General features: G+C 32.8%; 2 protein-coding genes across 2 annotated transcripts; both read right to left on the bottom strand.

The window, feature by feature from the left end:
* Positions 1–12: 12 nt before the first annotated feature.
* On the bottom strand, positions 13–13068 carry LOC128391985 (glucosylceramide transporter ABCA12-like). Its single transcript, XM_053351952.1, has 9 exons — positions 12187–13068; positions 11818–11911; positions 11479–11608; positions 10248–10416; positions 9000–9204; positions 6922–8239; positions 5946–6084; positions 4927–5131; positions 13–4820 (listed from the first exon to the last, which is right to left on the bottom strand). The coding sequence occupies exons 1-9, from the start codon at positions 12250–12252 to the stop codon at positions 202–204; spliced, it is 6945 nt and encodes a 2314-aa protein (XP_053207927.1). The 5' UTR covers positions 12253–13068; the 3' UTR covers positions 13–201.
* Positions 13069–13638: 570 nt separating this feature from the next.
* LOC128391988 (GTP-binding nuclear protein Ran) lies at positions 13639–14849 on the bottom strand. The gene is made up of 3 exons (XM_053351956.1): positions 14582–14849; positions 14088–14401; positions 13639–13957 (listed from the first exon to the last, which is right to left on the bottom strand). The coding sequence occupies exons 1-3, from the start codon at positions 14712–14714 to the stop codon at positions 13739–13741; spliced, it is 666 nt and encodes a 221-aa protein (XP_053207931.1). The 5' UTR covers positions 14715–14849; the 3' UTR covers positions 13639–13738.
* Positions 14850–15922: the final 1073 nt, after the last annotated feature.

Here is a 15922-nt window from a genome sequence, read left to right as displayed (position 1 = left end):
CAAAGAGATAAATTTCATGTGAGAAAATTTATACAAATAACTTTAGTTTAATATTGATCTTTGTTTTTTTTGTTCAGGTCGATAATTAATTACAATGGTCAAATAAATGTACGTTTGTGATAATAACTTTTTTTTTGTTTCTTAATTGTCAGAGCTAAAAATTTTAAATTTGATTTTGTTGTTCGATTCCTATTAAAATAATCAATGGTGATACATTGGTTTTAATGTGGATTGGTGATGATGAAGATGATGAGATGGTGGATATGGTGATGAGTATAAAGCCAATTTTTTGGTAAGATGATAATGAGAGTTGTTTGGTAAATGGTGGGGATGAGTGTATGATGAAAAATGATATGATGATGGTGTTGTTGATGATGATGATGATGATTTATTTGGGGAATGATATGTTATCACTGGATGATGGCTGGCAGGATTTTGGTGGTTATTGTGTTGTTGTTGTTTATTAATTTGATGAATTGTATTGTTGAAACTAGATTGGACAAAATGATGATTATTTGCAACAGATGAAGGCATTTGTGTTGATGGTTGAGTTGGTGTAATTGTTGCTGTTGTTGTTAATGGTGGTGAAGTTGATGATGATGGTGAATGATTATGATGAAAGTCGTTAACTTGTTGATTGGCGAAGCTAACAAATACCTGGTCAAGTGTTGTTTGTGTAACTGCAAAATCTTGCAAATGAAGTCTAGAAATGGCTGATTGAAGAGCAGCGAAAATATCTGATAATAAGATATCGTTTGTTGGTAAACTGAATTCTAACATGTTGTGATGATGAGCTCGTAATATAATTGTTGGGAAACTTTGTTTCATGTAATTAACTGCATCGGTCCAGTTTGAATAAGTTTCATTGATTCGAAGTGTTATCGTGTAACCCGTTCCAAATTTGTGTTTTAGATATTGGGGACTACCAATACAACGGAATCTTCCGTTTACCATGATCGCCAGACGAGAGCAAAGTATATCACATTCTTCCATTGAATGGGAAGTTAATAGAATTGATCTTCTCTCTTTTATGGCATCTTGAATATTCTGCCATAGGCATCGTCTACTCATTGGATCCATTCCACTGGTTGGCTCATCGAGGAGAACAAGCGATGGATTACCCAACATGGCTAATGCTAAGCAAAGTTTTCGTCGAGTACCTCGAGAAAGTGCCGATACTGGCATATCAGCGTGACTGGTTAACTGAAATTTGGCCAATGATTCTGCTACTAGGTGGGATCGATGTAGATATGGGATTCCTCGGAGACGAGCATAGATTATTAAATGTTGTCTTGGGGTTAACACCATGTCCAGAGCATCTGATTGTGGACAATAACCAAGGGTTCGAAGGTTACTTTTTAAAGTTGCTGCGATACTCTTATTGTTTATATATGTTGCTCCTGAGGTTGGCTGAATGGTACCTGTTAACATTTTGAATAACGTTGTTTTACCTGCTCCATTAACACCAAGTAGACCAAAACATTCGCCTCTTGGAACACCAAATGAAATATTGTTAACAGCTAATCGAGTACCAAACATTGATTTAAATACTTTGGTAACTTCAATTACTCGAAGGATATCGAAAAGTGAACCATCAGTACGAGTAACACGTCGACATTCTTCAGCTACATCACAGTCTTCATTAGGATAATTTTGACCATTTAGTGTTGATGATGAGGATGTTGATGAAGATGATGAGGTTGTGAGTGTTGTTCCTGTTGTATTTGATTGTTGAGCAGATGAGGCAGATACTGAAGATGATGATGATGAGGATGATGAAAGTGAGGTGGATGAGGCGGGTAGTGATGATTTGGGAGAACGAATCCAGTTAAAGAAGGATGAATTGGCAATTATTTCAAGTATTAGGTTAATTGTGAATAGAATTGCTCCTTCAGAAGCCAAGTAGATATAATGTTTGCCTAACATTTCCATTGAAAATGGATTAACATAAGCATCTTGACCAAAAAGAGTATAAATCTCAGCGAAAAGTTGATTCTTGGTTATATCAACAAGACCCGACATCAGTGCGTAAGGTGGAAAGATGAGAACAAATGAATTAAAAGTGTCTCTCCAATAAGAAGTGACCTCAAGAAGTTGGAAAACATCGATTAATAATCTCATGACCATAGTGTTGATTCCAATAAAAAGTGCAATACAATAAATAACCATGAACGCAATTGAAGATTCAGAGAAAAGTTTTTCCATCAGGTAAACCAATGAGGTCATTGCCCATCCAAAAAGTAAAAGTAATACCAAAATTGCAGGTAAATTGAGACGAGCCGTGTAAATGGGTATTTGGAAAGAGTAAATTATCAAACTGCAAAGTAATCCAGAGACTATGATGGATAGAGAGTCCCAGATAATGGCCGCTGACCAATAGAGAACTGGTCCAACTCCGAAAATTTTTTGCAATTGTTTCTCTTCAGCTGTTCTTTCACGAACAATATAAAAAACAAAAGACGTTGGAATAAAAACAAAACCAACCAAAATGATGAGCGCTATTCCAGCATCGCCGGCACGTTGCATCAACGATTGGTCACCTAATTGAGCTGAGCGTAAATGGAATGGATGAGAATATGTGGTAATTGAGTATTCCTCTGAAGGTAATCCATGAGCTTCAAGGTTCGCACGCATGATTGCATTGTCAAGAGTATTAAGATAAGATGTCAAAGCATGAAAACCATTATTGTCAAACCAAACTTTAATCATTGATCCATTTCTAATGGTTTTGTTAACTTTACTGTTGGTTTTGGACTTGTGATGAAAGGTGAAACCTCCGTAGCGATAATCATTGAACGATGGGAACGTATTTATCAAATAATGTTCAACTGATCGGTATGGTTGGTTAGGTGATAAACTGAGTGATGTTAAATTATAAATGAATCCAATTTCTGTTTCAATTGGAGCTTCAATGTTATCATAATTTATTAATCCAGTGATTGGTTTTGATGACGTTGAATCAGTTGAACAGGTTGAGTTACATTTACAAACTTCATCTCGAACAGTTATCTGTCCACTAGATAATAACGAAGGAAGTGAAGGTTTACCACGAACGATTGGACATTTGGAAACTTTCCAACCATTGCGAGGTTTGGGACATGTGAATGAGCGACGGATTCTCGAGTCTGTAATTTGATGAACAATCTGATCAAATATATCACCCGAGTTTATTGAGTCTTCGGGTAAATGATAAAATGAGGTTGTTGATGGTCCATAGACTGCAGGATGAATGGGCAATATTGGATCAGGAGCGAATTGAGGTTTAATACATGTCATACCCATGGCTAAAGCTATGAAGATACATGGTAAAGCGAGGTTACAAAATAAAGATTTCCAATCGTTCATAGTGTGAACTGCTCGCTTTGAGAGAAGTGCCCAGAGTTGCATCATTTTAAGAGGGAAACCGTTAACTACCATAGCTGAAGTCAAGTTGAATTCTTTGAAGGTTGAATCAAGATGTAAGCTCATATCATGATTTGAATTCAGCATATGTGGATCAGATGAAGGAAGTGATTTACCAGATTTTTGATTCTGATTACTTAATTTACGAGATAAAGCTAATTTGTTTGATTCTTTGATAGGAATACCACTTTCTTCGGAATTACAAAGAGTTAGAAAAACTTCTTCCAGGGTAGTTGATGTTAATCCATAGGAACCAAAACCAAGATTATGAATATTAGCATCCAAACAACGGAAAAATGTAGCATAATCATGAACACTACCATCGGGTCCGGTTCTTGGTAGAGCCAAAATAACCTCACTTGAATTATGATCTTCAATCAAGCTCGCATTTGGTATTAGACATTTGATGAAAGCTAATAATCTATCCGAGTCACTCGATGTTTCAACATCTACACCATGAGGTGGTTCATTGGAAGCTCGACCTGAATCACTGTCATTAGATTCCTTATCCTCTGATCTTAAACTTTGCCGAGAAACTGTCAACTGATAACCACATCCATACTTTGAACGTAAAAGTAAAGGTGATCCTGAACAGAGTAATTTACCTCGATGAATAACTGAAACTTGGTCACTTAAAATATCAGCTTCATCTAAATGATGAGTTGTAAGTAAAACTGTTCGACTAGATTTTTGTTTCACAATTAAATCCCAAATGGAACGACGAGCAACTGGATCAACACTTGCTGTTGGCTCATCAAGAATGATTAACTTGGAACCACCGACAAACGCTAATGCAACACAAAGACGACGAGCAAGTCCACCAGACAGATTACGGGCTAGTTCATGTTGCATATTCCAAAGGCCAGTTGAATGGAGTATTGCATCGATATCATCTTCAATTTGATCATCAGGTAGAAGACCTTTAAGACTGGCGAAAAATTTCAAATGTTCACGAATTGTAATGTTATCGAAGAGAACATTGTATTGAGGACAGTAACCTAAAAGTTTTCGAGCTTCATCAAATTGATCAGGAACTGGATAACCATAAACAAATACCGAGCCAGAGGTCGGTCGAAGTTGACCTGTTAGAACGCTGATAGTGGTCGTTTTACCCGCACCATTGCGACCAAGTAGTGTAGTGATTTGTCCTTCTTTGAGCTCTAAATTAAGATTTGAAACAGCTCGATGCTCTGAACGGGCTGAACCTTTGTTGTAAATAACAAATAAATTGTGTATCTCCATTCCGGACTTTTGGTGACAACCTTTTTCAAGAGAGTACATTTTCTGTCCACCAGAAGCATGAATATTGGCTTGAATATTAGGTGTTAGAACTCGACTTTTTGATCGCTTATTAGTTAATCCCCAGTAACTTGGTAATAGGAAAAAGTACCAAGGTTCACGATGACCATTTCGACCCGCTAATCATGATAATTAAATTAAAAGATGAGAATCGTTTTAGTTATAATTGAATGAGTACTGGACTAATCTAAACTCCTTGGTGAGTAACGCTAATAATAAACTTACGTGGATGAACATTTGAAATATACCAAGCAATTAAAAAGTATATGCAACCATCAAAGATCATCATTAAACCAGATGATGCAAAATTCATCGTATCCTCGGACATTGGTGATTGCCAAACATTTGACCAATGAATACCGATTCCTTGAGCCTCATAACGAGCCAAGTACATTATCCCGAAGCAAAATGAGGTAGACATACTGAGACACTAAATGGAAAAGGATGAAAATAATACGAAAAGAGGATTAGTATTGCATGATAAGTGACAAACGATTAAATTAAATGTAGATTAAGCAATTTAAGCATATATATCAGAAGACATAATCTTGAAACAAGGTTAATGAGCTCAGATTTGATAAAGAAAATAAATGAAAATTAAACTAAATCGGAAACAAATTTAGCAAACACGAATCATATAATCATCTTAATCTTCATCTCATTTCTTTTTCATTATTTCCTTTCTTTATCTTCATCATCTTTTCATCATCTTTTCATTTTATTTTTGATACTTTTGAAATTTTGATCAAATTAAAATAACCAACAGGTAAAGTTGACCATTTATCATTTTAAATTGTTTCTTTCATCACATTCTTATACCTGCATGATTAATTGTCAATTTATCGATTAAATATAAAAACAGCAAGTAGTCTAAATTGACCAATTAACTGTCCAGACATGAAAAATATTTATTCAAAAATCAGACTAACTACTAATAGTTGCTCATCTTCAGCAATTTAAAATGGACTTCGTGCTGATTAATGTAACACAATCAGTAGAAGAAAGAAAAAAGGCCAGAAAAAGAAAGAGAAGAAGAAAAAAATTAGCGTAACTAATCATCCGCCGGATAGAAACATGATGATGATGCTGAAGATGAAGATAAGAAAGGGAGAGTAGGTGATGTGATAATGGATCGTAATGAAGAAAAAAAAAGTTCTATTTCAATTACAACCCACAAGGTAATCTAATACTCTAAGTCATAGAAAAAGAGTTAATTTAATAATAACAATCAGTTAATTACTTACCGAACCAAGTTTACTAAGATATGACATTTCATTTTCAAGAGTTATAGCAACCATAAAGGGAAGATAAGTGGCCAGGTAAACAACGATACCCGAAAGCGATGCAATTGTTGCCGTTCGGAAGAAACAGCTTATCAAGTAGCTGATTAATGTACATTTTGTGATTCGTGTTGCAAGTAATCATCATCAAGAACGAGATGATGATAGAGTAGATGTTGAAAGAGAATTGGGGAAGAAAAAATTGAGATGAAAAAAAAAGTAATGATTAGTTTGAGGATCACAAATTGAATTAAAAACATTGAAGATTTATATCAAGTTTAGTTTGGTAATCATGAGACGACTGATGTTACAACTTTGATTATTAATAACATTTTTACTGAATTGAATTATTTTAGCAATTTACTCTCACTCATTGAAACAATGAGTTGATGATTTTACCTGGAAGCAAATTTAAATTCAGTAAACATGAATATTGAATTTTTATCTTGTATCAAAAAAGTTTGTGTTTATAATTAGATGGTTAAGAAAAAAAAATTATTTTTTGATCGATCAGTTTTAAAAGGTTGAACTAATAACGTAAAGTTAATTAAATCATCAATACTTTCAGCTCATCTCAATAATCTGATAGTTCAGTAAATGAATTATTTTTTTTTCTTACTCTTTCTACTATTGATGATGCTACCTGAATGTTAATCATCTTCTCAATTTTTGATTAACTTTAACTGATTAATATAAGAATTTATTTTTACGCTCATCATTATGTAATAATAATAATAATATGATACTAACTTTTACTGATTCTACTCTTACTGTTAATACAGTTTTATCAATTTTTTTCCTTCCCAATATGATTTACCAGAAAAATGATAATTGGACCTTTTAACTTGTTTAAAGTTTGTTTTGATTTGATTTTTTGTTGTTTTTGTTGTTTGATTGTGATTAACAAAAGTAAATAAGATTAAAGATTAACCAAACTTACCAATACATGATAACTGAGAAACTGAATGCAGTAAAATAAAGATAGAGTATGAACATGTTTGAATGAGGAATCAGATTGGCCATTTTATAAATTGTTAGTCCACAAATTGAGCCAAAGATCATTGCTGAGAATCCAAGAAGAAACCAGGTTACCCATGCAACGGACGCTTTAAGACCAGTAACGCGAAGATACTCTTCAAGATTAAGTTCTCGTTCAAGAACAAGATCACGGATGAGAAAGGCAATTAAAAATATCCAGGCAACCGTTGAAATGACCGGGGTCAAGGCGAGTATAAAGAAACCAAATTTATCTTTCTTATAGCAAGAGTAAGGGAATTGTTGTAGGGAAACTGGTGGGGCAAAGGTCAGGTCACTAGCGTTAATATGTATTGAGGTAATTGCCCGGTCAATCATTTCTTGAACCTGAACGAATCCCCGGAAATAGCCTAAATGTTTGGAATAATGGTCTCTAGAACCAGGTTCCCAGATACGATCTTTCAAAACTTTGGTGGTTGGTACAAAGTCAATATCTGCTCGTATTTTGTATTCAATTTTTTTAGGTAACCTGATGGATGGAGGTTGATTAGTACTGGTGATTGTGGTTGTCTCATCACCGACAACAAGATCCATTGTCAAGTTATCAGGCACATTTTCATCATTCACATTGAGAAAAACAATTCCAGCGATGAGTTCATGGCTCGAAGTGTAAACACGAGCTGCTTCCTCTAAGGCAACTTCATCGGGATAACCAATGAATCTTTCAAGTTCGAAACATTGAGCAATATTACTCACTAATTGAACTATTTTCAGAATACCTCCAGAATTAATTAGAGCTTCAATTTGACCCTTAGAGTTGGAATCTGAGGATAGGACAAAACCTGACATCTTACCGCCTAAAATTTTCTCCAGTAGAGGTTCAACTGCTACTAGACGTTCATTAATTCCTGGTTGACTGTAGAATTTTTCTAGTGTACCCAAAGTAGATGACCAGTCTTGTAAAGTTCGAACTAGTGTTGACATTCCACTAAAAGTTCCATTCATTCGAGACATGATGGCACGAGTTGCTGTATTTTCTGGACTATAGAGGATTTTACCTGCTAACAAAGGTTTCAACCAGGCCCAAATCACTGGTCCAGTGGAAAGTTTCATAATCTGACGATAGCCATCACGGCAAAAGTCACTTGGTAACGCTTTTAGTTCGGCTTCATTAACTGAATTAACTTTGCCCGACTGTCCTTCTAAGTGACTAAATTCATCAGTCAAAAGCGGAAGAGCTTGACCACACATTGTTTTACCAATAATTTTCGCTGCTTGTGGAGCTAAAAAAGGTAATTAAGGAAACAATCATAAAGTAAGAAAAGAGAGAAATTAAATTAATTATTAATGATGAGAACCTAAACAGAACAATTAATTATTATTATAACTATCATTATAAATACTGATATCATCATCTTAACGAGCCTAATCCAATAATATTGTCACTTGGACTTTACATTTTTCGTGCATCAAAATAGATAAGGAAATTGACGTAAAAATCGTTACTCCAATTAAATGAGAAAAAAATAACAATTCACCTATTCAGAGTCTCTCTTACTAAACTACATTCGATTGCGATTACTACAACGTGCGATAACAATAATGTTACTAAATAAGAAAAAAACAAAGTACGTCAATCATTATTGCCTACTTGAACCACCCAGTGTTTTCTATCATGATTAAATTAATCTCTATTATCTACTCTCTTTCTCATTTAATCTCTATAACACAAACTGACCAACCTAATAATAACAAATTATATCTATCAACAGGTATTAGTAACTCGCAATAAGTTGAGAAATAACGGTGAAAATAAGGGAAGATAAACAAAAACAACACACAAACATCATAATCAGAACACAAATTGTGACGTAAATCTGTTTCTTTCTTACTGGTTTCTTGTTTGTTTAAAATGAAATGATTCGGCCCTGCAAACGTTAATGATGTAATAATAATGACCTGAGGAGGGCCAAAGTAAGAGGGAAGAAAAAGGAGGAAGAAGATGTTGAGAAAATGATTATGATGATGATAATAATATCTTACTTGCTATAAGATCAATGCCATCTCTTTTAAGATCAAGTTGACTCGTATCTTCCTGAAGATCCAGAGTCAGCGTAAATTTATTAATAAAATCATTGACAAGAGGCATCGATGAAGCCGCTGATTGTAAACTGGCCAGAATCCTTGGTATTTGTGCTCTATCAAGTCCGGCATTGGTCAATATTTCATCTCCAATCAATTGAATAAACTGTTATAATAGAATATATGAAAAATAAAAGTCAATTAAATAAAATGAATTCATTAGAGTCAATTGTTTTTGAATAGAATAGAATTTAAATTATCAGTCAGGCAATTTAACTGAATAAATAAAAAACATTTTCTGGTTAATTGATTAAAGGCCTAAAACTTGTTTTTCATCAGGTCGCCTTCACTTCATCTTCATCTTTCTGATATAATATCATCTTATTTATGTATGTGTGGTGTGTATGTGTGTCCCCCTTAACTCATTTTTTTGGTAACAAGGGATGGAGAAGATGAAGAGAAAGAGAAAAGAAAAGAAAAGTATAAAGGGGGGACTGGATAATTATTTTCCATCGACCGATCAATCAGGGCAAAGGGTTTTCAATAGTAATTGTTTCAGGTTCAATCAACCTGAAAGAAGATCAGTCTAACTTAATTTGATTCGTTGTTGATAGTTGATTAGTGTGTATGTGTGTGCTTTTTACTCATCATTATCATCTTGATTGTTGTAAATATAAACAATCACACACTCACACACAAGTATATAAATGATAAAAGAGTGTCAATTAATATTTTAACTATTATATTGTATTATTGGTGGATGATGATGATTATAGTTAATTTTTTTTTCTACTGATAATAAATAACGATTTTATCCTCTATTTGGTTTGATGGTGATGATGATAATGAAAATGATTTACCACTTTTTAAATGATCTTAATTAGTGATTAACTTAACAATCAATAATAGATTTCTCTTTCTCCTTCATTCACATTCAATAATTAATTTTCCATTCAAGCTATTCTGATCAATCTGAATCTGTTAATGAATAATTAGAAAAATTAAACATTCACAAAAACAATACAACAATAATTATAATTATAATGAAACAATGTCAAAGGTTTATGAAACAAAATAAACAATTCAAGTTAATCCAATTGATTATCTGATTGACATGCCCATTAATTATTTTTCATCTTGAATTAAATCCAATTGAGTGACTTTGTTTTCAAAGAATAAAAATAACGGTAAATTAATTGGTATACTTACATTGTCTGCAACGGAACCACCCTCTTCAAGAATACCACGAACTTCCGGGTGATATAGTTTATCCACTAGAGTGGAAAGTAAGTTGATTCCAGAAGGTAAATCATGGACAATGTTGGTTATCGAAGTGTCCGTTAAAAGTGGTGATAAATGTTCAACCAATTCGTGAATCCTATAAAAATGTAGACCAGGCCAATTAATAAAGTATAAATCATTTAATATTTTTAAATCATGATGATGAAAGGCGAGGAAATAAAAAATTTAACTTTAAATCAATTGTTATAGTGAAAAAAATATTGAGAAACACTATCATCAACATCATCAACATTATCATCATCATCATCATCATCATCATCATCATCACTATCATCGTCAAGAACAACATCAACAACAGCAACAACAACATGATCCTATCCGGTTCATTGGTCGATCATTTTAACAGTTACTTAGTTACTTTTTTTTGGTGTATTTGGCAAACTGATTTCACGGAATGAGGAAAAGGAAATCAGTCAAAAATTACTTGGAAATTTCACTCGTATATGTCATTTGTTTCACGATAATTGGTAATTGTCATGATTACCAATTATCACTAATATTTAATAATAAACAATGAAGAAAAAGGATGTCAATGAATCGATGAGATAATCACAACTTATCATAACTAATTAATGTCTCCCTTTTGTGCTAATTACATGTAATTGATTAGATTTAATTAACAAGAAATCAAGAATATACTATGTAATTGATTGTGTTATCTAATTTGATTTCGTAGTAAAACTAATTGTTATTTTGGTTGAATAGAAAAAAAAATGGTCTACAATCTTTTTCTCTTTAAAGTGAAGATTAGTATTGTATGATTTTCTGATTGCTGTCAACTCATTGAATTGGTGAAAAGAGAGAAAGAGAAAAAATAAATCAACAGATTAAATCTAATTGTCAATATTATCTTGATACTTGTTAGATATTTATAACAATAAGATAGAGAAAATTAATTGTAACTATTAAAGGTCAGTCTTATGATGATAAAATAATCCCCACTAATTGTTATTGTTGTAAATTGGTGATGAGGATGATTGGAAAAAGATGGATGGTATGATGATGATGATTTAAGAAAAAGGTAAAAAGATGATGATGATGGCAAAGATTATCAGGTTTCTGTTTCTGTTTCTCTTCACTTTACACCTTAAAGTTTGTTGAGACTTGAAGGTAGAAAAAAATCAAACGGTTGACTTACCTTGAGCCTGGAAACGTTGGTACTTCTGAGTAAGACGATTCATTTAAACATGGATTATCAATTGTACAGATTAAAGATTGAAAAAAATTAACTCCTCCAACACTAGGTAAACCCTTGGCATGATAAAAGCCTAAAGGTAAAGAAATCAAATAAAGAGAAAGAGAAAATTGAATTGAATTGAAAAAAAAGAGGAGAGAATGTGAAGATTTTTGAAGAATCAAATCAGTTAGAGACAAAATCACATTAACACAAGACAGAGGAGAAGAAGAAAAAATGGCGATCACTTTTGGATGGAGATTAACAGATAAACATCGATGGAGACACAAAATTTATACTCACATGAATCATTTGATTCTGGTGGAAATTTAAGTCTAAATATAAGCACAGTAAAAAAGACGATCGCAGGCCAAAATACTTCTAATCCTAAGTGAAACTATGAGAATTAATGAAGAAAATAGAGAGAGAGATGATGATGATTAAAAATTTGAAAGAATATTGAAAATCCAATATGGCGAAGGTGAGAAAAGATGAGATGATCAACAGGTCACATAAATGAGACGAAGAAAAAAGAAGAGGGAAAGAGAAACAATTCGAGGAAACAAATAAGCACAATAAGAAAACACAAACACACAAAGAGTGAGAGAGACAAGACACAATTAACAGGAACAATTAATTATCCATAGAAAATTTGGTTTTGATAGAACTTACAATTTGTCTTCTACGAAGAAGAAGTCGATGTCTTAATAATAATTGTAGTTGATGAAAAAAAGCCATTTCTCTGGGAACATTAGCCTTTTAATTTAAACTTGAAAATAGAATTTAAGAGGGAAATCACAGAGAAAAGTTTTATAAACGATACACAGGATATTAGAAGAGTAGAAATTTAACTAAACACAATTAATTGTAACCATGAGTGTTGGTAATTTAAAATTATTGGTAATCGGCGACACAAAATCAGAAGAATAAAAGAGAACAAAAAAGAGACAAAAAATCAACTAAATGATGATGTTGATGATCAGAGTGTTCAGTCAACAGGTAAAGTGGAAAGAAGGTAAAAGAGACTGGATTAAAGTGATTCCAGATTTAGAAAGAGAGAGAGAGAGAGAAATTCAAGTGAGCACTGAATAAGAATGAGAGAGAAAAAGGGAAACATGAGAAGAGGGAGAGGGAGAGAGAGAGAGAGAGGTTAAAGATGATGAACAAGTGAATCTTGGGAAGTGTAGTTGTAGTTGGGGTCGAGAGAAAAAACTTTCTGATTTACTTCCGCAAGGTTTGAAAATTTTTTCCTCTCTCTCACTCTTTATGCCTCGAGAGAATAATCAAAGAGAGAGAGAGAGAGAGAGAGAGAGAGAGAGAGAGAGAGAAGATGATGATGATGATGAGATAAGATGATGAGTAGCAAAAGGTTAACCTATGATAGGTTATCATCTTAATTCATTGAAATTAGTTTGATATTCACTCTCCCTAAATTAAATTTTCTTGTTTTCACAATCAACACAATTTTCAACAATTGTTGATAAGTTAAAGATGATTCAGTTTTAATTGTTTCCATTTTATCCGTAGATTTAATTATAAAGTAAGAAGATTAATTATAATCCAAAGGGTTAATTTATTTTCTCTTCAGGGCAAAACCTTTTTCTCTTTCTTTATGCGCCATCTGTTGATTTCGAATTTTCATTTATTCTCTTAAAAAGTATTCATTTAATTCCCATAGATGGCGACTTTTGATATCGAATTTTGGATAAATTTTAAATTTAATGAGATAATTTTTAGTTTCTTTTTTCTTTCAATTGTTACCTAATCTCTTCTTTTTTCTGTTTTTATTATTCACAAAGCCTCTCTTTTTTTTCAAACAGAAACAAATGACAATATTAAATATGTTTGTGAAATATTTGAAAAGGAGGTGAAGGATACAGAAGGAGAGAAAATAAAAGAGAGAGATTGATGAGAGAGAGAGAGTGTGTATATGTGTGTGTATGGTAGTGGTATTGGTGGTGTTGGTGGTGTTTTAGGGTTGAGTGAAGTGTAAGTTAGTAGATTGAATGTTAGTTGATTTGAAAAAAAACAATGATGCCTGTGGTTGGGATCAAGATAACACATCAACTTATATAAGAGAGATGAGTGTTGATTTGATGAGGGGGATCATTGAAAAGTATCTTCTTCTTTTTTTTAGTATGACGACTTGGAAAAAAGAGCAAGGAAAGATGATGAAGATAAAGATGATGTGATCAATATTATGAAGAAAATCCAAAACAATAATCTAAAGATCTTCATCATCGTCATCGGGTAAACTGATTTTCTTAGCTTCCTCCATTTCGTTCTCAAGTTTGGCTTGCCATTCTGGATCCATGGTAACTTCGGGAGGTGCAAGAGCCGGCATAGCAACGAATTCAAGGTTAGGATCACCGATCAATTTACGGGCCAACCAAAGGAATGGTTTCTCAAAATTATAATTAGATTTCGCACTAATATCGTAGTACTGTTGAAGGTGATTGAAAAAGAGTTAGAAAAGAAAAAAATAAAGACAAAGATTATATAAAAAAAAGGGTTAGAATTTTAAAAGAAAAAAAGTGAATTTCAAACATGCACATGTAGAAAAAGTGACCAACCTGTAAATTCTTTTTCCGATGGAAAGTGATTGATTTTGCTTTGACCTTTCTATCTTTAATATCAACTTTGTTTCCACAAAGTACCATGGGGATATTTTCACATACTCTGGTTAAATCTCGATACCAGTTAGGGATATTCTTGTAAGTTATACGTGAGGTTACATCAAACATTAAAATGGCGCAATCACCTTGAATATAATAACCATCCCGAAGACCACCAAATTTTTCTTGACCAGCGGTATCCCATACATTAAACCTAATTCGACCTCGATTTGTATCAAAGGTAAGAGGATGAACCTCAACACCAAGAGTGGCTAAACAGAAGCAAAAAAAAAATGGCAGAGGAAAAGGATGACAATAGAATAAAAAAAAGAACAGTTAAACCAAAAGTGAAAAAAATAGAAGATTAGAGAAGACACAGACACAGACACAGACACAATAACTAGAATAGAAAGAACCAGAAACAAGACAAATGATTCACCCTCATAACTTACCAACATATTTTTTCTCAAATTCACCAGTAAGATGTCTCTTTACAAAGGTAGTCTTTCCGGTACCACCATCACCGACCAGAATACATTTGAAGGTAGGGATACCATCGCCTTGTGTGGCTGCAGCTCCTTGCATTTTTTGGCTAAATGTTACTATTAACAAAGAAAGAAACAAACAAACAAAAAAACTGATAGAATACAATTCCTACTAATATATAGTTATTCAACTCTTCTAGTTTTATAATCACAAGAGTTAGTTAATAAAAGAAAGAGAGAGAGAGACAATGAGAAAAAAAAAGTCTTTTCCTTTTCCGGAAAAACAGATAATCACCAAGGGAGATTTTTGGCTCCATCTGTTGTCGACCCTTGGAAACGAACTTGGCACTTTATTCTGCTTGAGAACAAATAATTTCTATTCTGATGAGAAGAGGTCACCACATGTTCGATTCTCTTTCTTTCTCTTTTTCTTTTCTCTTTCTTTTCATTGTTTTTCTTTCTTTTTCAAATTTACTCTTTCTTTCCAATTTCTGGTTAATTCTAGTTTTCGTTTGTCTCACTTTTTATTTAAATTAATTGAGAACAATTAATTACAGTTAATTAATTTGTTTGTTCTCTAACAATATGTGTTGAATGTCATTCTCTCTATGGTGATGGTTTTGTTGTAACAATTTTTCTAATTGTTTTCTCCGTTTTCTTCATTTGGGTTTGGAATTTTTTTCTTTTTTTCTCTTTTTTTCCAAATTTTCTTTTTCAATTTTTCTCAATTCATTTTCTTTGGTTCCTTAATTGTGATTTAGTTTTCTCTTACTGTTGATCTTTCTCTCTCTCCTTGTCTCGTGTTGATTTATTTGTGTCTGTGTGTTTCATCCTCATCTTCATGGTTAAACCTTTTTTTGGAATCCTTTTCTATTCTGGTTTGATTTGGTTTGATTTGGTTTGATTCGGTTTTACTATTTGTTTTTCTCTGTCAGTTTAATCTGCTTTCTTTTTTGGTACCTTGGTTACTCAATTTAACTCTTGATTTGATTTACTTTGTTCTTTTGCTTCTTCACCATTGAAAGAAAAAGGTTATTAAAGGGTTGTAAGTATTACGAGCTGATTTTTAGACTTAACTGTCTGATTGATAAAATGTTACAAAAATTCGGAATAGGTAAACAATTTCCTGATTCTCCTGTTGTTTACTTTCACTGATCTCAATCTCAATTTGATTAATCAATTTCTTGGTTAATTTTTTTTCCATAACAATCTATTTGATTATCCCCATTTTAAGTGCTATCCATTTGTGCTCATTTAATTCACTTACCATTAATTATATTTGTGTGTCCAATCAACAGTTGTTACTTC

The sequence above is a fragment of the Panonychus citri genome, unplaced genomic scaffold (genome assembly GCF_014898815.1).
Source record: "Panonychus citri isolate SS breed McGregor unplaced genomic scaffold, ASM1489881v1 Contig00135, whole genome shotgun sequence".
Classification (NCBI taxonomy): domain Eukaryota; kingdom Metazoa; phylum Arthropoda; class Arachnida; order Trombidiformes; family Tetranychidae; genus Panonychus; species Panonychus citri.
Note: the sequence above shows the minus strand (reverse complement) of the source record. Positions and strands in the feature narration are given on the sequence as shown.